We start from the raw sequence: 23,782 nt of genomic DNA, 5'->3' as shown, positions 1-23,782 counted from the left end.
AAACAGGTACATGTAGTGGTGTTGTCTGAATTAAATTAAATGTTTGAGAGGAAATGGTTTTAAGGTGACTGAGACCAAAGAAGTGTTAGCTATCATAGGGAAGTGGATGAAGGTTGCTAGCTGACCATAGCAGTGGGGTCAAGAAGCAAGGATATTTGCATGATTAAGTAAATTTTGGCATATGAAGAGAGATTTTTTTTCCCCAATGATTTGGAAAAAATTTGTGTGGTGATTTGGAGACACCTATTGCAGCAGCGATCTCTAATGGCATCCCTGTGGCAGCCAACTGCCTGTTGTCAAGACAATAACTGCTCTTGACAACATGCAGCTGCCCACCGCGTCACCAGCTCCAGCAAATGGTGCAATCAATTTGAAGATGGCTTACTGTATGTGCTGAAACCAGTCACCTTAAATAAATGATATTTTGCGATTGTGACTGCTGTTTCATAAGTAATTATTACAAGTACGATCACTGACACTCCCAGCCATGTTGGTTAAAATCATTTCTTCCTTTCTCTTCCAGAAATCACTGAACTTTTGGTGCAAAATGTGTGGGGGAACAGTTTTGAAAATTTCAGTGGCCACCTATGCTCCTTTTTGGTTGTAATAATGTGCAGCGAGATCCTTACCGTATTTACTCGAATCTAAGCCACACTCGAATCTAAGCCGCACCTGAAAAATGAGACTCGAAATAAAGGAAAAAAAAATTTCCCGAATCTAAGCCGCACCTGAAATTTGAGACTCGAAATTCAAGGGGAGAGAAAAGTTTTAGGCCGCACCTCCAAATCGAAACAAAGTTGGTCCATTGTAATATGAGACACAATTTAGGTCGAATGAATGACGATACAGCTACAGTAGTTTGGTTCGAGTCGTAAGCTTAGCAGTTAAGCTTTACCACGTAGCCATTGCTATGCGTCAGGCGCTCCGTCCGTATTTATACGGGTACCCTTCCTTTTTCACGTGCTTCGTCTGGTATGAATCGATTGCTTATTTTGCTTTGATCTGATAAGTGCCGTTTTCTTTGTTACAGGTGTTTGCGTCACTCTTAAGCTGAAAATGCACTACCGCACTGTGTCGTGCATTGTTTGTCGCATTCTGATAGTGCGTGTTTACGGCCTGTCGCGGCTCGCGGCATGGCTTGCTTTTGTGCGCGCTACCGCTGCGTACAATAAAAAAAAAAAAAAGAGAGGAATCATGTCATTAGCGAAACAATGTTAAGATACTGCTATTTGTTGTTACTTACACTGCTGCTTTCTTTGATAATGATCAACAAGAATCAAATAATAGACTGCGTATGATAGAACATGTTCTGAACGAGAGTTAGGCGAAAATTTTTCTCCGTTTGAAAATCTTTGCGGCCGCTTCTTTATTACATCAAATTCTGCATAGAAATTAGTCATCTTAGATTTAAAAATCTAGTCACTTGCCTTGCTTCATTTCTGACTGCATCACTATTAGGCATAAGAATAATACGAATATAAACATGACACGATACGTATATTCTTCCGCGTTTGCTGTTGTCTCACTCTAGTTTCGTAGTTTATTAGGCAGACAGGATTTAAATGAGATAGCAGCAAACACGAAAGAATACATGGCAAAATGTTTATATTCGTATTATTCTTATGGTGAAGAGAATACTGTATGTGATTCAAATTTCATCAGGTTCCTATTAGTAACCATCTCTTCTCGCAGATAGGAAAAAATTCAGAACGTAGAGTTGGCCATATTGACAAACATCCCAAACAGTCTCGCCAGTCAGATTTTCGTAGTACACTGAAATTGTGCCCACATTCGAAGATGAACAAGACGGAATTTGTATTTACTTCGTTGGATAATGTGTGAAAATGCAGTGGTCGAAACTCGCGGCGGAGAAAAAAAAGCTCGTCTTCCACTTCTTTTTAAAAAATTTATTTACTGACGCAGAGGTTTTGGCGCCAGTATTTATCTTTGTGCCTACAAAGTATGTCTGCATAGCGCTACATATATTCGACGGCAGAAGTTAGCTGTGGTGGCACGTACCAACATTTTTCATAACTTCAGCTTGCTTTGCACTCGATTCTAAGCCGCAGGCGGTTTTTTGGATTACGAAAACCAGAAAAAAAGTGCGGCTTAGATTCGAGTAAATACGGTAACTGTGGTATACTTTAATGCTTTGATTGAATGAAGCATTAAATAATTCCTCCAACCCTAGAACCAAGAAAAAATTTAGCTTTAATGACATACACTGCACCTGAAATAGGTATGTTTTCACCTTCTGCTTGTTTTTGGCTATACCATTGCAAAAGATAACCATCTAATTCATCAAATATAGATGCCTTCATGCTTTTTCATGCAGGTGAGCCAGAACTAGACTCGCATTTCCTGACAAAATCCAGTATTTTCTGCTTATTATTTTTAATGTCGCAAACAGTCTGCCTTCCAATATCATAATCAACAGTTAGTTTCCCAGTGGTTTCCTCCTCAAATCTTTCAATTAATTCTAATTTTTGTATTAATGTCAACATGTTACTTTCATTTCTCCATCATCTCTTTCAGAAATTTCTTTCAACTTACTTCGATGGCACTTACATGCTAGTTAACAGCAGAAGACCGAGTTTGGCTAATAACAATGGAAATGGTACTCTGTTGCCAGCCATGCAGCTGTAATTTAAACAGTTGAAATGGCATTTATTGTCATGCAGCAGTTTTTTTTTATTGCTGTTTACTGGAGAAAAGTATTGCACATTTTTGACACATGAATAATCTGCAACTGGATAATCTGCACATAAACAATCGAGAGTACACTGTATGTGTCTTTTGTTCGACTACTTTTTGCCATGATATTCATATTGGGTTCCCAGCCGGAACATAACATCATCTTGACACAATATTTCTTTGGTCCACCTGGGTGCCATCTTCAGTTGAGTTGAGTAAGCACTAACTCGCCAGAACTGAAATCAAACACACAGCGACAGCTCATTTATACACTGCCTGTAAGTCCACTGTGCATGTGCAAATGTAACAGCCCTCTAGCGCAAAGCACAACAGCGCACTGGTGGTGAAAACTCATGGAAATGATTAATCAATATCAAACACTGTTGGCATTTTTTGCTGACCAAAACAGAGACCATTGTCTTTTAATGTCAAACAAAACAGGATATTCCAACTCTAACTTAAAGGGTATCGTTTATACCTGATTATAATATTCTCAGATAGCTGGATTTCAGTAGCTCCTTTCACTACACAGTCTCAAAAATGCGATGCAGTGGCAACCACTTGTGTCCCATCATACAACATTTTATGTCCTTCAGTAATACAGTGTTCTGCAAATGCAGATTTTTCTGGCTGAAATAAGTGCATGTGATCAGAATGAGATTTTCACTCTGGAGCGGAGTGTGCGCTGATATGAAACTTCCTGGCAGATTAAAACTGTGTGCCCGACCGAGACTCGAACTCGGGACCTTTGCCTTTCGCGGGCAAGTGCTCTACCATCTGAGCTACCGAAGTACGACTCACACCCGGTACTCACAGCTTTACTTCTGCCAGTACCTCGTCTCCTACCTTCCAAACTTTACAGAAGCTCTCCTGCGAAAGCTCTCCTGCAAAAGGCAAAGGTCCCGAGTTCGAGTCTCGGTCGGGCACACAGTTTTAATCTGCCAGGAAGTTTCAAGTGCATGTGATGATGCTGCTCCAGGCATCGATCCTGGACTGTATAAATCGTTTGTCCAGTATAGACTTTCCTGCAATGGCAGGGAATTTTGTAAACACCAGACTTCCTCAAACCCAAATTATCCTTCACTAAGCCCAGCAGCATTCTAGTCTTAGCTGGTGGACGGAATACACTTTTAATATCAAATATCTGTAAAATTCTTCCTGTGTTTGAAGATGTGCTCACTGAGAAAGGTAGGAATGCACGGATTTGCTTCTCTCTTCTGTTGGTTCCCATGAAGGTCTAATCTGTAGAGCACAACAGATCTGATTGTCAGTGTAATCATTCTGCTTGAACGCTGCTTTTAAATGATCCTGTTCTTGTTTCAAGCTACCTACATCTGAGGTGGCATAAGCTCTTTTTACCATCTATGTAGGACCTCTTTGCATTGGAATGATGAATGACAACTTGATGGATCAAGATATTGGTCTGTATGCATGGATTAACAATAAACACTGTGTCCTAATGTCCCATCATCCTTCCTGTAGATCGACATCTAAAAATGGAAGTTTTCCATCCTTTTCAACTTCCACTGTGAACTTAATATTGGGGTGCAGACAATTAAAATGATGTAGGAAACAATCCAGAGCATCCCTCCCATCTGGTCCTACCATACATGTATCGTCAACTTATCTCCAAAAACAACTTGGTTTTAAGAATGCCGTCTTCAGTGCCATGTTCTCAAAATCTTCCATAAAAAAATTGGTGACTATGGAGGATAATGGACTCCCCAAAGCCACTCTGTCCATTTGTTCAAAGTAATTGTCATTAAATAAAAAAATACCTGGATGTCAACACATGGTGACAAAGCTTAGTTGTTTCTTTGGCCAATTTGCAATTTAACTGCAAAGAATCTTTGAGAGTAACTCTGGTACAAAGAGAGACAACATCAAAACTAATGAGCAAATCCATGGGACTGAGACACAAAGACTTCAAACGCTGAATAAAAACCAGATAATTGGAAATATGATGTTTGTATTTTCCAACAGGGAGACTGATAATGGATGCGTAATAACTTGGCCAAGCTGTAAGTAGGAGCATCCAGATTGCTGACAATAGGCTGAAGAGGAACTCCTTGATTGTATTCCTTAGCAAACCATATAATCTTGGTGGGACTGCAGTGTCAGATCGAAATTTTTTACGTACATCATCAGATAATGAACTCTTCTTCAAAAATGAAAGCATCTTGCATTTTATGCATTCAGTTGGTCATTCCGTAATCTTCGGTATGCCGAGTCTACAAGTAAAAGATCCATTGTACCCAAATAATCGCCCCACAAAAGAAGAACCATTGCATTGTCCTTGCCTGCTTTTGAACTCCTAAATCCTGGTCTTCTCTGATGGGCCGAATTGTGCCTCTTTCAAGTGAGAAGATGTTACTTTGTGGGGATGGCACCCAGTGCAACGTATGTGAGACCTCTTGCCTAATTTCATCAGCTAGATCCTCAGGAAACCTGGACACCACTTGTCCAACTGCGGAAATTTATTTAGTAAAGGGAACATTTCTGGGTGTAGGTGCAAAATGTAATAGTGCCCGTGTAGCATTGTCCAGTTGTTTGGTTGTGGGATTAATTACAACGTGTCATGGGTGACATCATCTGTTATTTTAGACTGAGAAGAAAGCCATTGAAACTTTGAAGATTGCCTGCTGACAGCCTTTGCATAGACCCTATCTGATATCGCCCAGGACAAACTGTCAGCCCATTCCCAGGACGCAGCAGATGGCAGCACCAGTTCTTCCAAATGCAAATAAAATAAATCCTTGGATATGAAATCCAGTTTCTGCATGCAAAACGAATGGGCAAAACCAGCAAGCTTCTTAATGTTGTTGGCCGTTTTTGTCCCAATGTAATGAATAATTCTGGCAAATTTAGGTATTATACCTTCATTCCGGCATCTCAGCATTTCTTTTTGCCATTATTGAGATGAGAATGTAATCAGTTGCTGTAGCACTTAAGTTATTTTTTGCAGGCAACTTTTCACCATTAAGAGAGTTTTTTTAAAGAGGGGATAGAATGGTAACCTAATGGTAGAAGGTCTGGACTGTAAGGTACAAGCATCAACGCGAAAAAGAAGTTCTAATTTTTCAGGGGGCACTGGGAATACATTGATGTGGCTCTGATATGTTAGAAGATGACTGGCACTTTCCTTATTGATCAGATCTGGTTGATGTCTCCAACTTGATTGGTTATTCTCTCCAGCTCTTGACAATGGAGAGAAAGAGCTCTTGGATGGAGAGAAAGAGCTCTTGGTACATAAATGATTAACCAACTCATTCTCTCTTCCCCCTTTCACATAAAGCAGTAACATTTTTCATATGTTAAATATGTTCTTTCTGCTTACAACTGCTAAATAAGGTATTATTTATCAATTATGATAGCAATTTTGAGTATTACTTCTCAACATTAGACAGAAGTGTTGTATTTGTGTCAGTGTGGATATTTGTATTTGAATAACTGCAAAACCATATAAAAACCATGACAGTAATGTACATCTTTTTATATGCATCCACCTGACAATTGGGTAACAAATGTGACGTGCTGTAGATGCATCCCACATCATATTATTTTTCACAGAGCTTTCTCTTGCTTTGAAAATCATGTTTTTGTTGTATCATTGTTGTTCATTGTGAAATTTTTCATTCATGATGAAATCTTTCAAAAACAGAAAATTTTGTTCTGAATCAGCCATTATTCACAGATAAAATTTTGATCCATTATCAGATCATATGGAATTGGTCTATTACTACATGGCCTTAGCTAAATGGTTTAAGACTGTTTTGTGATCAGTGTATAGTTTCTTACAAATACCATTGCAACTTTTTTCTAATTTCATCAACTTATCCAGCACTTTGTTGAGATAGCTGAGTTGCATCTCTGAACACAAAATTTCCAGACAGAAAAAAACTTTAATGAGTGTTGTGCCTCATGTACCAATACCACATCATGTTGAAAAACATCACAAATCGTGTAAAACTCAATTTCATTCACATGTAATATTTTTAGTGTTACAATTTTTACAAATGTTGAGGATTTTTTTGCATGCAGTACATTTGTCATTGATTGTGGTGTTAAGCCACATGTTAATGTGACATTTACTTACTTCCTTATTATAATATTCTATGTGTGTGGTTATTTTTCAGATATTTTGTTTAGAAGTGTCATGGTAGATTTGTTTCTCATTTGTATGATTTTTTGTTGCTATTGTGGCTGCTTGCATGTGTGTGTGTGTGTGTGTGTGTGTGTGTGTGTGTGTGTGTGTGTGTGTGTGTATTTTATAACTTTTCATGTTTGCATAAATAAAAATAAAGTTTCTAAAAACAAAATCAAGTACATTTGAAGCTTTTAAAGAAGATTTGATTAATTTTTTGTGCTTTCTACCAACTAGTGAGAATATTCTCATGGATGTGAAACATTTGAAGAAAAAATTTGATTGTATATTGCACAAGAACTGATATGTTTGGTTTTTAATTTCATCTTTCATTCAACAGACCTTTAGTTAAGCTATCCTCAAAGATGTTAAAAAAGGACAAATTTTCATTTATAAATTAATATACACTACCTCGCAAGAAAGTGAAGCAGTCAGAAAGGAAGGAGGAAACAAAATGAGACTTAATATGTTGATAGGGTATGTGATCAACTGTTGTAACTCATTCTTGATATTTTGGATACTGGCACTGGGATGGAGTTGGCGTCCAGGTTGGTCCAACATGTTCTGTCAGCTAAAAATCTGGGGATCTTGCAGGGAGCACTTCAGCATCATGCAGACAGTTCATGGAGGCACATATTATGTGTGGATGAGCAATGTCCTGTTGAAAAGTGTCACAATGATACTGTAGTGTGATAGGTACACTGAGAACACAGGATATCTCTGAAATATTGTTGTGCTTTCAGAGTCCCTCAATTGCTGTAATCTGTGATCTGAACTCATACACAATGTCTCCCCACTCCATGATACCACAAATAACACTGCTGTGCCTCTCCGAAACATTGGAAAATTGGAACTCTCCCCCATGTTGCTGCCATACTATATGACGATGGTTATCTGGGGTCGTGCAGAACCGCAATTCATCACTGAACACAAAGTGATGCTATTCACCAGCAGACCATGCATCTTGGCCAAGGCACTACTTCAAATGTAGGTATTTGTGTTTTAGTGTTAACAGCAGCCTATGAACTTTCCCAGTTCAGTTGTTACTAATCTGTGACCAATGGTTCAGGATAACACAGAATGTTGTAGAGAGAGAGTCCATTACGTGGTGTTGAGTGACAGTGACAGACATGAAGGAATTATAGTGTGTACGGTTTACAATACAGTGAGCATCCATTGTGGTGGTCAGATGTGGTCAACTGGAACCTTGAAACTTCCTGGCAGATTAAAACTGTGTGCTGGGCTGAGACTTGAACTCAGTCCTGAGTTCGAGTCTCCGTCCGGCACATAGTTTTAATCTGCCAGGAAGTTTCGTATCAGCGCACACTCCGCTGCAGAGTGAAAATCCCATTATGGATTGGAACCTTGATGAAAAGTATGCCTTCCCTCACATTCCCAAGCAGTCCAACATTGGGCCACTATCACAGCTGAATGCCCCACAAATCTGGATATTGCATGATTCAACTAGCCGGCCAAATGGAGACCCACAATGAGGCTCTTTTCAAACCCTGCCATGTGCTGATAATGCTGTCTCACACAAGTATGCAGCCTCTCTGTGTCCTCCCCCAGTGATCACTCAACATCAGTGTGCTCTGGTGGCTGTTTGATCTGTCACAGAGAATTGCAATTCTAGTCATCTACATACCTGCTGAAGGTTTGTTTATGTATGGCACTACAGTGATGGCTGATGACATCACCTAGGAGCTTCACCCTTTTTGTCTGGCAGTGTATTATCAACCATAAATATTTAAAAGTATATTTTCCAAAGTACAAAAAATAATTCCAGAGCTGACTAAGCATCACCAAAGAAAATTTACATCTTCCTTTAAGTTACCAAATTCAGATTATTTTACAGCATAATACTACGTTGAAAGAAATTTTGCAGAAAATAATGTCTCATCTTTGTTCTTTGCAGATTGATGAAATGGTTCTCGCAGCAGAGAGGGAAAGAGAACAGCAGGAGGCTCTGCGATTGGAGAAACTTCCAAGGTCATTGCATCATTCTGATATGCCATTTCCCAGGGTAATACAACTTTTTTGATGTACATGTAAAAAGTAAAATGAATTGTAGAGTGGAGTGTGAGCTAACACCTGAGATTGAAGATGTCCTCAACCTCAACTGGCTTACCCAGCGAGGTGGAGGGAGAGCTAAGGTTTAATGTGGACTCCTAACGTCAGTGAAGTTTGTATTTTTCATGTATGCAAATGATTGCCAGGGGTGAAACAAATGAGATTGATCTCAAAGCATTTGAATTTTTAGTATGGCATATAGGCGCATTATTTTTCTGTGTTATTTCTTTAACTTGTTTTTCAGTTTATTCCTTCTTTGGTCCTTCAATTATTCCTTTTCATTTGTTTCAAAAGAGTTCTCTTTGCACAGTACATTATCTTCTTGTCCAAAAGATTGTTTCCCATCACAAACTTTGCAGCTCATGTGCTATGCATTATCACTGGGGTATATTTTATAAATTTTTATATGTACTTCTTCACTGTAAATTTAGTCTTTATATTTGTTTCTGAGCAGAGGAAGGTGGTTTAACAACTTCACAGTAATTCAAAGGCAAGAAATACTTGATAAAAGAAGTTGATAGATATAATATATAAATTACTAATACAAGATGTTTCAAAATCAATGACCTGTTTTAAAACTCCATATGTATTGGTAAAAATGTACTACAAACATTGGATTAATAGCAAAATACAAAATTTTTAAGTTTTGGCTGTGCTGTTACAAATACTGAGTATGTCCACCACCAGCAGTACAAACAACATCTAGATGATAGCTAAATTCATTATAAATCTGCTACATGGTGAGTGGCAACTATCCTTTTCATAATATTTTTACAGAAGTTATGGGGCTGTTGTTCTGTTCTTCACTTCTTCTGTGTCATGTGGTAAAGGAGAGATGAACACACTTCCTTCACATATTTCCACAAGAAAATATTGCATGGAGTCTTGTGTGGTGATCTTAGAACGCAGGGAAGTGTCTTGGGGTCCCGTGTACCCTCTCAAGTGTTGAGGATATGATGTACAATGGTGTGCCAGTATGGTGAAGCTTCATCCTATTGGAAAATGAAGTCGTCAAGAAAATGAAGTCGTTAAAGTCCTCCTGAAATTGTGGAAAATGCCAATTCTGGAGCATTTTAAGCGCATTCCAGTCACTGTATATGCCTCAAAGAAAGAAGGGGCCTTTGCACCAGCATCCTGTCTCTTCAAACTGGTGATACAACTGGTGAATGTTTTTGGGTGCAGGTGGATCAGTGCCAAAAAGCAGATGAAAAGCACACTGGAATGAAATCACTGACTCACTCTTTATAAACTGTAGCACACAAAACATGTTCTGTTGAGCAGATGCCATCATAATTGTGACTGACTGCAAACAGAGAAGACGCATTGAGTGATATCTACTGGTGATTTTCCAAAACTCTAGGCCAAGCCCATTCAAACAACACACATTTCCTTGCTGCTCCGTCCCATGTTTCATAATTATTACCATCCAAGATGAGGTCATTCATTTTAAAACACCCTGTATATCTCTTCCATTGATGGTGGCTGTAGCTCTGCCCTGACTGGTAACATTCTTTAAAAAAGAAAAGTGTAAAACTGCACCACTTGTGTAGATTGACAACAGGAACCAGGCAGTAGCCACAAAAACTGGTGCACCATCGTATATGTTGGTAAAATTTCAGATAGCCCCACAAAAAAGTTAAATCCTCAGAGCTGCAGACCTGTGTTTTACAATAACAGCATATGAAACTCTTATTCAGTACTAAAGACAAATTGCTATCTTTGACACAGAATTGTGTGTACAAAAACACATGCAAGCACCATGGAAAAGTATGTGTTGGTCAGCAGTCAGAACTGTGGCAATTAGGTTGTTAGAACATGAGAGAGCTGGAGTCTAGGAAAGACAATTAAACTTTGCAAAAGATCTTTAACAGAAAACACCCAAACAATGTAGATTGCGAAGTTTTACATGCTGTTAAGAAAATTAGAAAGATGACAGTTCTGGGATGGGGGAACCCTTTATTTTTCGTTTTTAGTTAAATGTGTTTCTACATGACATAAAAATGTAATACACATGACATAAAAATGTAATACTTTCCTCTTCAAACACACTACATTTCATCGTATTTTGTATCTTCTGTATAATTAATGTGTGTGTAATAAGTTTCATGACATGTCACCTGTGTTTGCGGCGTACAGTTGTCATCTGTTCAGTGGCTCAACTAGCTGAAATACAGTTTGTGACCAAATAAATAATATTTTGCAGAACTTTGAGATTGTGTTTATCATTTAATTCTGTTGTCATGTTCTGCTAAACACTGATGAAAAATTCAGTTATTGTTAATAATATACTGCATAAGGAAAAGCATTAATTGGACAGCCTGCATGGTATTTCATGGGATCAATAAATAAATAAATGAGTAAATCCATTAACAGAAGTAAATAAGAAAATATTGAAAGAAGTCTTATCTTTGACAGCTGCTAACGGATAATATTTAAATAAGCTTAAATTTCGTCTTACTGTGCTCAGAGTTTTCTGTAACTTGTATATAGTTTGGGCCAACTGTCTCACTGTGTGATATTACACTCTTCATTTAATTATTTGGAGGACAGTTGTCAATCTTTTGCGAAAGTGTTGTGGTTTCTTGTAATTGCAATACATTTGGTTATTGTAGGTTGTCCAAAGTTGGCTGGTGATCATTATTGTGGTATAAAACTCCCAGTTGGAGTCTTAAAAGGAAAAATGCAGTTGACAGAACAGTCCATTGATGTAAAGCTGGTACTCTGTACTCAACGGGGGCACAATATTTTGTTTAGTACCTTGCCCCATTATCAGGTACCTTGATGAACCGATCTCCTGGGGCCATGCAAGTGGCTTTTATTCCCTCCTCTTTTCACACAGTTCTAGTTTTGAATGTCTGTACCAAAATCCTGTTATTCCATAGCATTTAATTTGGACAAATAGTGCTCTGCAACTGCTGACATGCTAGGCTGAAGTTAATAGGTGTACCACTAGTGTTTATGGAAACAATCTTTCTACTCTGTATACCCTTTTACCAATACACTGTTTTCCACTTTGTAGAGATTTGGTATATTTCAGCATTACATTGTCCAAGGTCATCCATTAATCAACTTGCTGAGGTTGGAAGCTATTGCCCTTTTACCAATACACTGTTTTCCACTTTGTAGAGATTTGGTATATTTCAGCATTACATTGTCCAAGGTCATCCATTAATCAACTTGCTGAGGTTGGAAGCTATTGCCCTTTTACCAATACACTGTTTTCCACTTTGTAGAGATTTGGTATATTTCAGCATTACATTGTCCAAGGTCATCCATTAATCAACTTGCTGAGGTTGGAAGCTATTGTTGATGTTTTTTTTCATGTTTGTATTATAAATTTGGATTTTTAAGCTCCACTGTCTGAAAAACACAGTATATTTCTTTTTTCTATGCACCCAAACAAATGTTGACATCTGTTTGTATCTTCCACAAGCCTTGATTTATTTCTTGGAAAAATACTGTACTAAATTCTGGGTTGTTTTCCTATCTTAACCTTAAAAACTATAACATGTGTTTTATGTTCTGTTTTGATACATTACTTGCAATTACATTAATTGTGAAAGTAGGTTTCTAAACGTTTGCTTGCATTTATATCATTTTATTGTTTACCAGCATGTCATCTGCAAAGCAGGCAGAGGAATGTGCTTAGAGTGTTATTAATTTTGAAACACTTTTGGAAATATTAGTTTTGAATGTCCTGTACTTAGATTTTCATCCTGTTATGCTCCGCTGGAGTGTTTTGTTGTGCAAAGTAAACCACTGGTGAGAGCAGAGTGTCAATGGAAACTCTTTCATTCTTCGTAGTAAGCACTGTCAAAGAGGAAGTCAGTGATAAAATCTTTGTAAAAACATTTGTGATGTTCAGATCAAATATTTAACCAATGATTTCCAAAGTTTGTTGTACAGGAACTTCGGTAAAGAGTAAAAGACATCAAAGATCACAAGTATGTCATAATCTTTCTGCATAGAATTCTTTAGGTGTAGTACAAAATCAAGGGAGTAATGGATGAGATGTGGGCATTTGTCCATGTAAAGACTGAGCTTACAGGCATTTGGCCAGTAAGTATGTTGGAGCCCTGATTTTTGTTGACTCTGTGGTGTATTGGGACCCTCTGCTTGTGGACTTTAACAAGTCCAGGAACCCTTTCTGACATGATTAGCTAAATACTGTGCTCTATCGCTTTCTAACTTCAATCAATTATCTAGAAAAAATTTCCTTGACTGCATGAAATCATTACTGACAGCCCCACCAAACACCATTCCATATCACATCATTATACACAATTGTCTTGGAAATATGTAGCCCATTTGTTTATGAGCACATTCTTTTCTAGTGCACCTGTAATTGTAAGCCCAATACAGAATTTCATATAATTTTGATCAGTTTTTTTTTTCTTTGTTTAATTTCTCTTCTTTTGTTTATCTTTTGTTTCCACCTGATTAAGTTCTTACTTTTTACTAATTCATACTCGTGAACACAGTACTGATTTTCTGAATCCTGAAACTTAATAGTTTGTACTTTTCTATGTATTTTACACATCTTGGCAAAAACAAGTTTTTCATCATTGCTTCTGCTGTATCTGTGCTCCTTATTGACAACCGCTACATACACATAAATTATGTTGACTGATAATTGCATGATGAATAATGACAAAGTTAAAGAAACATTAAAACAACTATTAACTGACCACATACAGAGGCCTATCACTGACAACTGAAAGCACACCAACACAGAGCTAGTCCGACTCGAGAACATTTCTGTGTGTCAGAGAAGGTGCAAGTGGACGAGACCTCACTGGCCATGGCCCGACATGTTCGTATGTGCCAGCTGCGTCACTGGTCGCAGGCAACAGTGACACACTTGCTTTGCTAGGTGCTGGTGCCAGATACAAATGCTGAGGTAGTGAATTGCGCAAGTGGAGTGTCACATTCCACCCTTCTTCCATGTATTTGGTGCCACAGGTGTTGACATGCAAAAAAGAAGGACCATGCCAGCTGAATCATTCCTTACGGAAGGTTAGCACCAGCGACACAATCCACTGAGGTGGCCCGACATTGATGACAGTGGTGTTGGCAGCAGTGCAACAGCAGCTGCACACTGACAGCTGTGGCTTCCATCAGCTCACCAGCATCTGAAGATGCGTTGCCCTTTCAGAAATTGGCCATCTGCTGTCTCTAGCCTGGTAGAGTATACAGGCAGAAGTGGCCCAGATGATAGTGTGCAGGCTGCAATGAAAATTCCAAATCTGGGGCATCTTAGGACCATGTTGTGACAAGAGATGGAGGCAACAATGACAGAGGAATGTTTGACCAGTGCTTTGATGAGCAGCTGGTGCCTGGGCAGCTGCCTTCGGACACTGGTTGAGGATCTGGAGCCAGCAGTGGCTCCATCTCAACATTATTGATGCCCACTAGCACATCCAGGGAAGGAGCCTCCATGGTGTCTGGCCCCAAGAGGGGGGGGGGGGGGGGGGGGGGCAGCTCCTTCCGCAGGTCTCTCCAACAGTATCCACTGCAGTGGGCTGTTGCCCTAATGAGGGCGGGCATAGTTGATTCCGATGGTGGGAGATGTGACATTCCACCAGCATCCACCTTGAACATTCACAGGCTGAGCATCTTCTGAATCGTAGCCTGCACCCATCCCAGACTGACCAAATGTGTGTGCCCAGATTGGATTGCCCACAGCATATTGTGATATTGTGAAGGGCATGGCCACACTGCAGGCCCTGGATCAGGTGTAGCAGTATCGGAGGTGTCACCTGCGGAGAACCTCTGTTTGGGTCTGGCTGTTCAGCGGGTTGGTCCTGTAGATGCTTAGGAGCAGAGGCAATGCCGTGTCAGCAGGGAAGTCTGCCAAGCACTTTACTAATTGCATTCTAATGTACGCACCATACATTCTGCCTAACCATTCGATTGGAAGTGAAATTATGCAATACCGTTCTGGATGCAGAAATTAGAGAACAATGGGCCATTGTTGGCGATGATCATCCATGGAAATCCTTTGACTGCAGAAATCTGTGTTAGAGTCAGCACATTAGCGTTTGTCAAGATGGAGCACAAGCGCGTGACATGTGGTAATTTGACAGTGCATCCACCACTACTCCTCACATGGAATGACAGAAAGGACTTGCAAAACTGATGTGGATGCGGTCCCATGACTGATGAGGAGTGGGCGACGGAGCAAAAATTTGTGTTGGGCTGCATGATGCTTGGCACCCTGCTTGCACCCACAGACAAGCTTCTTAATTGCTGAGGCAGTGACTAACCAGTAGACAAAACACCTTGCTAGCATTTTCATGCATGTTATGCACTAGTGGTCATGGTGGAGAAGAGCAATAATTCGGGACTGTAAGACTGAAGGGATGATAATTCGGACTTTATCCGAATTCATACTAAGGAGGAGTGTTCAATCAACCACCACCAGCCAATTACAAAGAAGGAAAAAATTGCAGAGCGGGCTTGATTTCATAGTGGGCAGCTGTTTGGGCCAAGATTGTGGCACAAATTGGGACACCTGTGGGAGCAGTGGATTTTGCCAAGAGGCTTCCTCTATGAACTTTGCTGTGACTGGGAGCAAATCCAGTGCCTGCTGCATGTGATCACTGTTTTGGAAACATATATCTTCTGTTGTCGAATTCTGGCTCAAGACCAATGGTTAAGTGTGACAGCACATCTGCATTTGCCTAACGAACAGTGGGACAATAATGAATCTCTTACAGATACGCACTCAAAAATAAACCCACCGCTGAAGTCTTTGTGTGGTCCAGTCAGGAAGCCAAGAATAGGGGGCCAAAAAGCTCCACAAGTGGTTTCTTGTCAGTGATGAGATGTAATTTTGTTTCTGTAAAGGAAAATGTGGGTTTTGTGGACCGTGTAGATGATTGCCAACATTTCTGTTTCTGTTTGTAAATAAGTACATTGAGCAACTGTCAACATCTTTGTTGCACATGTTGTTGTTCAGATTCATCAGCTTTCCTGTGAGACAAAACTGCCTCAAGTCCCTACTAGGAAATGTCTGTGGCAACAACCAACTGTTTGCTCAGGGTAGACACTAGCAAAGGCTTGATGGGGGAGAACGCCATATCGCAATCCACCGACCAAACAAAATTAAGATCTTTCTTCTGAAAGATGTTGAAGGGATGAATGACATCTGCTGCACTGGGGATAAATTTTGAATAGTAACTGACTTTTCTCAAAAATGCTTGGAGCTCTTTCAGGTTTCGTGATTTAGGAAGGTTGGCAGTAGCTGTTAGATGATGCTGCATAAGATGGATGCCATACTTCGAAAGAATGTGGCCTACTTATTGTACTTCAGCCTGAAAAAATTTTGATTGCAGCAGGCTGCATTTAAGGCTGCCTCTTCCAGTTTATTGAAAAAGATCTGAAGGTTGTCAAGATGGTCCTGTCATAAAGACCCCTGTGACGATAATGTCATTTAGGTAGTTTGCACATGGGGAATGTTGCATGTTAATTTTTTCTAAGAATTGTTGAAAATTAGTGGGGGCACGTGCGATGCCAAAAGGCAAACACATGTAACAGTATAATCCAAACAGGGCACTGATAACTGTAATCTGTTGGGAAGCAGAATCCAGATGAAGCTGTAGATAAGCATCCACCAAATCAGTTTTTGTAAAACATTCACCACCTCCCAGTCTCGTGAGGATTTTGTCAGTCTGTGGAATCTTATAAAAATCCACTACCAACTGAGCATCAGTGGTGGATTTGAAATCTCCAAACAAATGAAGCACCCCAGAAGGTTTGCAAATGACAATCAATGGCGTAGCACGTTGGGTGGAGGCAACCAGTTCAGTGATACCCAGGCCCTGCAACCTGTCGAGTTCCTCCTCGATTGCCGATCTCAGGGTGAAGGAGAGAGGCCAAGCATGACAATATTTAGATATGGCCATCAGTTTGAGGGTTGTGTGTCCCTCAAAAGATTTTGCCACCCCCAAACCTGGCAAAAATGTGGGACCAAACTTATGGTAGAGGTTGTCCAGTTCCTGGAATGGAATTGAATTGGAAACAAGATGTACTGCATCTTGAATTACCCAAAGACCATGAATCCATCGAGACTAAAAGTGTTCTCCAGTGTTGCACTGTCTGCTGCCAAAAACATGATCACTCTTATGACCAGTTGATACTTGGTGTCGATTGTAAACTCTCTTTGAACAGGAAAGGGCTGGTTTCCATAACCAACAAATGACAATTTATTGAGGAGACAGTAGTTGACCGAGATGACCATATATATTCAGTTTCATGAGGGGCACAGAGGACCCTGTGTTGACCTGGAAACAGAACATTTGTTGCTGAACCAACAGCACCATGAACATCCTGGTGGGGATGTTAAGCTTGTGGCCATGGACTGGCATAACTCTATGCACTTCTGTGGACTTCACATCTGTGTCAAAGGCCTGACCATGCGGGAACTGCGACAGACCATGGCCACATGGCCTTTTTTATGGCAAGCGACACAGATGGCATGCCTATGCAGGCAGCAGCGGTGTGGGAATGTACACGGAAACAGTCAGGACATGACAAAAATCTGCGGTGGGAAACAGCAACATCTGATTGTGACCGGAATGAATTAAGAGACACAAATTGAAGGCCTCCAGGTATACTGACGGTCACGCAGAGCTGTGCCAATGAGTGCACTAACACAATGTTCATGACATCCTCAAACTGTTCAGACACAATGTGTAACACTTCAAAAGCCTTAGCAATAGCAAAAACCATGTCACCTGTTGGGTCTTCTATATGCTAAGCCTATGCCTCCCAATAGACCTTCCTGTTCAATTCGGAATGAAGGATGATGCTGCAAATCAGAGAACCGGCATAGCAGTGTTGACAGTGAGCATACACAAATTTACACTTCCTACTTAACAAATGGAGGTTGACTACCCATGCTTGAGAAGACCCGGGTTTCTTTTGCCACCGGTGGAAATCCATACAAGAAACCACCACAGAGGGTTTACTTAAGATAATAAGTGCTAAGCATTTCAGAAAATGACAATGCTAAAGGGCCTTTCAATAGGGTAAGTTTTCGAAGCAAATGAAAGCTTTCTGGTGCAATCCACAACAAGAAAGAAGCTTTTTGCAGTGATAGATCTTCTAACTGAAATGCTGCTGCAGACATTGCAGATGTGTTTCTCAGCCTTTCTTTGCTTCATGGAATGGTGAAAACTCTGGAGGAGGGGAAGGTAGGGGTTGGGGGAGGGGGGCAGCAGATGGGCATGTAGGATTTAGGCAGCAGTGGCTGTGAGGCCTGTGCTCCCAGCAAATATATAAATAATGGATGAACCCATCTAACTGCTGCTGTTGTTGCCCAACCTGTTGCTTCTGCTGTAGGAGCAATTAAATCAACGCTAGACCCATATCACTCATGGAAGACACATGCAGAATGAACTACCTCTTTGCCAGAACTGCTATATATACGCTCTTTTTGTCAACCCCTACATACACAAAAATTCGGTTGTGTGATAACTGCAGGACAAATAATGACAAGGTTACAGAAACATTAACACAACTATTAACTGAGTACAGAGCCCTGTCACTGACAACTGCTTGCATACTGACATGGAGATGGTCTGACTCAAGAACGTTTTCCATGGTGGAGAATAATGATGATGATGATGATGATGATGATGATGATTTGGGTAGAGGGAGCGATGGACATCATGGTCATCAATGCCCTGATGAAAAGTCAACATGCAAATCTCATGTATGGTGGAGAAGATCCAAGTGTAAAGGCCCTACTGATGGTGGCCCCGTGTATTTGTATTTGCTGGCCAGGGCACTGGCTGCGGGCGACAGTGATGTACTTGCTCTGTCCGGCTACCACTGGAACCAAATACAAACACTGCAGTGGCAGATTGCGCGGCCATGCCACCACAGCATCTTTACCCTTTTTGTCTTTCAATTTCTGCAGACAGAGAAATTATTTAAAGAAACACTTTTTAATTTGTGTGTGTCAGCCATATTCGATTTGCATAAATATAAACTTTTCAAATTTATACTAATGACAAAAAGCTTTCCTGTCCCCACTTAGATAGCAATACAGATCTGTGTGAGTACAGTGAATGTCATGCTCATCATCTTTGGTAGAAGAAGAGTGTAACACTTGTCAAAACTCCATGCTATCTCAACACTGCCATCTGGTTTGAAACTCAAGGTCTTGCCATCCATGTTTGAGTTGTTTACAAGGGCAGCCAAAAAGTTTCTAGCCCAAGATAGTTACTGTAATGTCTTACACAAATACCACCACCTTGAGGGTTTGCAAGTCAAATTTCATGGCTCCAGCTTTGTTAGCTTTGCCGCTAGGATGCATTGTATACTGTAGTGTAAGCAAAATGGGGAATATCGAGAGAATCAAGAACTGTGCTGTGATTGAATACCTTCATTTGAAGGGAATGACACCCAAGGAAACTGCAGAGGACATGTGGAATACATTTAAGATCAGTGCTCCATCTTATGCAACAGCAAAAAACTGAGTGTCCATCTTCAAACATGGAAGATGCGTCAAGGTGCAGAAGGCCTGCCACCGTTGTCACTGATGAAACAGTGACTTCAATTCGTGATATGTTTTTACAGGATCATCGAACAATGTAGCACCACATTAAAATCACATTTGGAATCTCCCATGGGTGTGCTTGTGACATTCTTGTGGATATTTTGGGAATGCAGGAAGTTTCATCTCTGTGGGTCCTGATGAAAGACTTGGATGCAGATTAGAGATGGGAGCGTGTGCAGTGTTATGAAGAAATCATCTGCCAATTTGGAGCTGATGAAGATGGCTTTCTTGCAAGGTATGTGACAATGGACAAAACATGGTTTCACGACTTTGATCCTGAGACACAACAACAGTCACAATAATGGAAATGTCCTTCATCCCCTACCCAAAAAAAATCCTGGGTAAAAAAATCAGCCAGTAAGGTGATGGTGTGGTCTTCTGGGGTGCAGAAGGGATAAGTATGGTAGATTACTTGCAAAAGGGCAAAACTGTCAATGCCTCATACTACACTCTTGTGCGCCGTTTGAGAGAAAAGATGAAGAAAAAAAGGCGCATAAAATTGGCAAGCAGGGTCTTTTTCATCAGGACAATGCATAGGTGCACAAAGCCCTCACAACATTGGAAACTCTGCGTGACTGCGGCGACAAATTGTTACATCATCCACCGTATTCCCAAACATAAAAAATGACATCAGAGGATGACGATTTGACAATGATGATCCAGTAATTGATGCTGTGAGTGCTTGGTTGGACTCGAAATTGAAGACCTTTTATTTGAATGGTTTGCAGAAGTTATCTGAGTGTGCCCCTAAGTGTAGTATACACGGGTATTATATTGAAAAATAAATTGGTATTATGAAATTTCAGTCATTCTTTATTTATTAGGCATATAATTGGTCCTGTTTGTCTGAAATGTTGTTAACCTTAAGTTTTTACCATAGCTTTTAACTAAATTGCATTTTTACTAACAAGGTAAAGCAGACTGCACAAGCCATTTGGGGAATTACAGGATTTCCAGGCAGTAGTGATGTTGCAGTATTATTGTATGTAAAAATTGAAGTAAGCTGTTTAAGCAAGCATATGGTGAAAAACTACAGTAGAGCGTCGATTATCCGAACGTCGGTCAACCGAACGACCGCTTAACCGAACTGTGTACTCGCTCGCACCTGTTACTCTCCCACCCTACCGTCCATCATCCCCCTCACTCCCAAACCAAGAGAATTTGAAGAAAGCCTGGAATAAAATTTTGGACCCAGAAGAAAATTCACAAGGTATGATTAAAAATGACGAGCAGAATGATATGAACCGAAATTCTCGGTATGCTGAAAGAAATAGATTGCCACGAATGTGATGAAGAAGATGTTCATGAATGGATGAATATCGATGATGCAGATCCAGGACACCAAATCATGCAGGACAGCGAGTTGTAAACGTCGTCACTGATAAAAATGATGCCGCCAGCATCTCATCAATCAGTGCTCCAGAAAGTGAAGATGAAAGTATACCAACAGCTTCTGAGGCGTTCACTTGTTTAGATAGTGCCTTGCGATAGTTTGAAGCCCAAGATGAAAGTGACCAGTTTCAGATATCTGTAACGAAAAAAGTACGTGACTTAGCTGCTCGTATGTGTGTAGGCTTGCTTAGACAGCCCAAAATAAAGGATTTTTTTAAACATTAATTTTGTATACTGTGTGTATTGTTCATGCAAAATGCGTATGTAATATGTATATATTTTTGTTTAATAAACTGTGCCACATACTATATATTCCTACTGAAGTTGCCTTTGTATGTTACTTTCAAATACTAAAAGAGATGTCTGTTTTTATGAATAAATTTACTGTACAGTACTTCTTTTTGGCAAATAAACATGTACAGTTAGATTATCCGAAGAAAACAGTTTTCCGAACACCCATGTCCCCCAATTACTTCGGATAATTGACACTCTACTGTAATTCATTCAGACAAGTGGTTACTCCAATCCAATTTAGGTGCAAATACAGGGTGTTTATAAATGAATATTGGAGTTTTAACACTATAATATTTATTATATTAAAGTTACAGTTATAGATGATATGTCAAATGAAAGAGCAACTCAAACAGTTTTACCAAGAACCTTATAAATGTTCAATGTGAGCACTATTTGTCACACAGCACACATCAAGTCTATAGCTGAGTTCTTCCCAAACGGTGATAAGTGTTGTGTCTTCAGTGATTGTAGCAACAGCTTCTTCAATCCAGTTTCTTAATTCAGAGGGGTCTGCTGGTAGCAGAGGCACGTAGATACGATCCTTGATGAAGCCCCAAAGGAAAAAATCGCATGGAGTTAGGTCGGGTGAATGTGGAGGCCATGTGTAGCAAGCCCTGTCATTGGGCCCCTTGCGACCTATCCAGTGCTTGGGTACAGAGAAGTTCAACCAATTGCGTACTACTTCGCTATGCCAGTGAGGTTCTTGGTAAAACTGTTTGAATTGCTCTTTCATTTGACATATCATTTATAACTATAAGTTTAATGTAATAAATATTATAAAGTGTTAAAACCCCAATATTCATTTATAAACACCCTGTATAAATGCTTCCACGTGTCTTGTACTTGTCCAGCTGTCATGTTTTGACCTCACAATTCATAATAACTGTCTTATTGCATTGCCTTAAACTGACTTTTTACTCCCAGTTGATTGCATCTTCCAGTGAACCGTGTTTCCATAGTTTCCTGCCAAGTTTTCATGTTGTGTGCATTTCTTCAATCAAGACATCTTTCACTTGGTGTTCTGTCATGTGCAACATTACATTCTCTGCTCGTAGAGGTCTTCTTGTCTTCTTTTTCAGCATAGCTTTTGGTCAGAGAACTGTGGTCTGTGGCCTCCAAACACTGGACCAAAAAGATTCTGTGATGAAATATGAGCAGCTTTTGACACAACCATTTCAATACACTGATATCTTCTTCCCTATAGTGATGCGGGAACTATTCAGATTTTTTTATCTCTTCCTTCAACGTATTGTCATTTTTAGAGATTGTGGGTGTTCTCTGGTGGAGTGAGGTGGATTGGGCCCAGTCAAAAATCATTTGAAGGCATTACAATCCCTTCATTTCTCCAATAGTTCAAATGATAAGCTCAAGCCCACATCTGGCAGTGCTGGAAGGAGGGCCTAGACCCATGGGCCTAGTGTAGAAGTGTCTTACTAGGCAAAAGCTGCTGTGCTCAGTGTGGCCCAGGCATGTTATGACCTTGTAAAGTAAATATCCCCCACCAGTGGCTGAGCTGCATCACTGCAGATGCTGTAGGCTGACACTGCCCATTCTGTATTAGATGACTGACTGGTAGTGACTGTTGCTAGCAGGTGCGCCAATGGCTTGGTTCCTTGGAGGGCCTTAGTTTGACTCTCAATCCTTCAGGTCGTAGCTGGACACCTTGCCAGGTGGTCCTTTCAAGATGATACTGGATTGGAATGATCTCATGGCAGAAGCTAACTCAGTGGCATACACCAACTCGGTGACTTGCTGATTCGATGGCATGCCTGGCTGGATGGCTAATCTTTATTATGTGCAAAAGTGAGTTTTTCATGGTGTTGCTGCTGCAAATGCCACATGTACCATGAGCTGAAGTGTCCCTGATTTCAGTAATTAGATGGGCAATGACTAGCAGCCCTCTGCAGGCCCATGGTGAAATGCTGTGTCATTGTATTGCTGCAAGGGCCCTCTCCACAGCATTGAGCTCTCTTGCATAGTCCCGTGCTGTTACCCAGTGTAGAACTATATTCCAAGGTGTGTGAAGTCTGTTTTATATAAATTCTATTCTCTAACCGGCACATGTACTGTATGTACATTTGGTGTCAACAACTCTGTCAGCGTAGTCTTTGATTTACAGGCTGACTTTGCTGTCATTTCAGGCTACACTACAATGCATAAGGTGAAGATGATTTCTAGGGATGACCATCTTGAGCCTGGATGCTAGTATTTAAGTCATATTTTCAATGATAACCATTGCACCATTATAGATATGTCAGAGGCTTTTGGTGTAACCAGCAAAGGTTGCAGTTGAAGATGCGAAGAAGACAGAATTCGTATTGTACTGTGGCATGATGTCTACCAGGATAGGATGCTTGCTCTGAAATATGGCTTGAGACTTACTTTCCACGCCATTGTATATGACATTACACTGTGCCCATTATATATGACATTACATAGAATGTGGCAATATTTACATAGGACAAACAATTCCCAGTGTTGCTGAGCACTGTGCTGAATACACACATCACAAAGAAAAGGGACTAAATAAGTCAGCCGTGGTACAACATTGTGAATGGAATGGCTGCAAAGTACTGCTGGAAACAATGACAATAATGTTGTATGCTACAATTTACAGGTAT

The 23,782-nt window shown here is 40.2% G+C and overlaps 1 protein-coding gene across 1 annotated transcript in view; it reads left to right on the top strand.

Annotated features, from left to right (window-relative positions):
- LOC126162838 (brefeldin A-inhibited guanine nucleotide-exchange protein 3) overlaps positions 1-23,782 on the top strand; it is a 294,784-nt gene that overhangs the window by 126,446 nt on the left and 144,556 nt on the right. The window contains exon 11 of the mRNA XM_049919600.1: positions 8,754-8,861. Within this exon, the coding sequence (XP_049775557.1) occupies positions 8,754-8,861 (108 nt within the window). The remainder of the gene's footprint in view (positions 1-8,753; positions 8,862-23,782) is intronic.

Source organism: Schistocerca cancellata, chromosome 2 (genome assembly GCF_023864275.1).
Source record: "Schistocerca cancellata isolate TAMUIC-IGC-003103 chromosome 2, iqSchCanc2.1, whole genome shotgun sequence".
NCBI lineage: Eukaryota > Metazoa > Arthropoda > Insecta > Orthoptera > Acrididae > Schistocerca > Schistocerca cancellata.
Note: the sequence above shows the minus strand (reverse complement) of the source record. Positions and strands in the feature narration are given on the sequence as shown.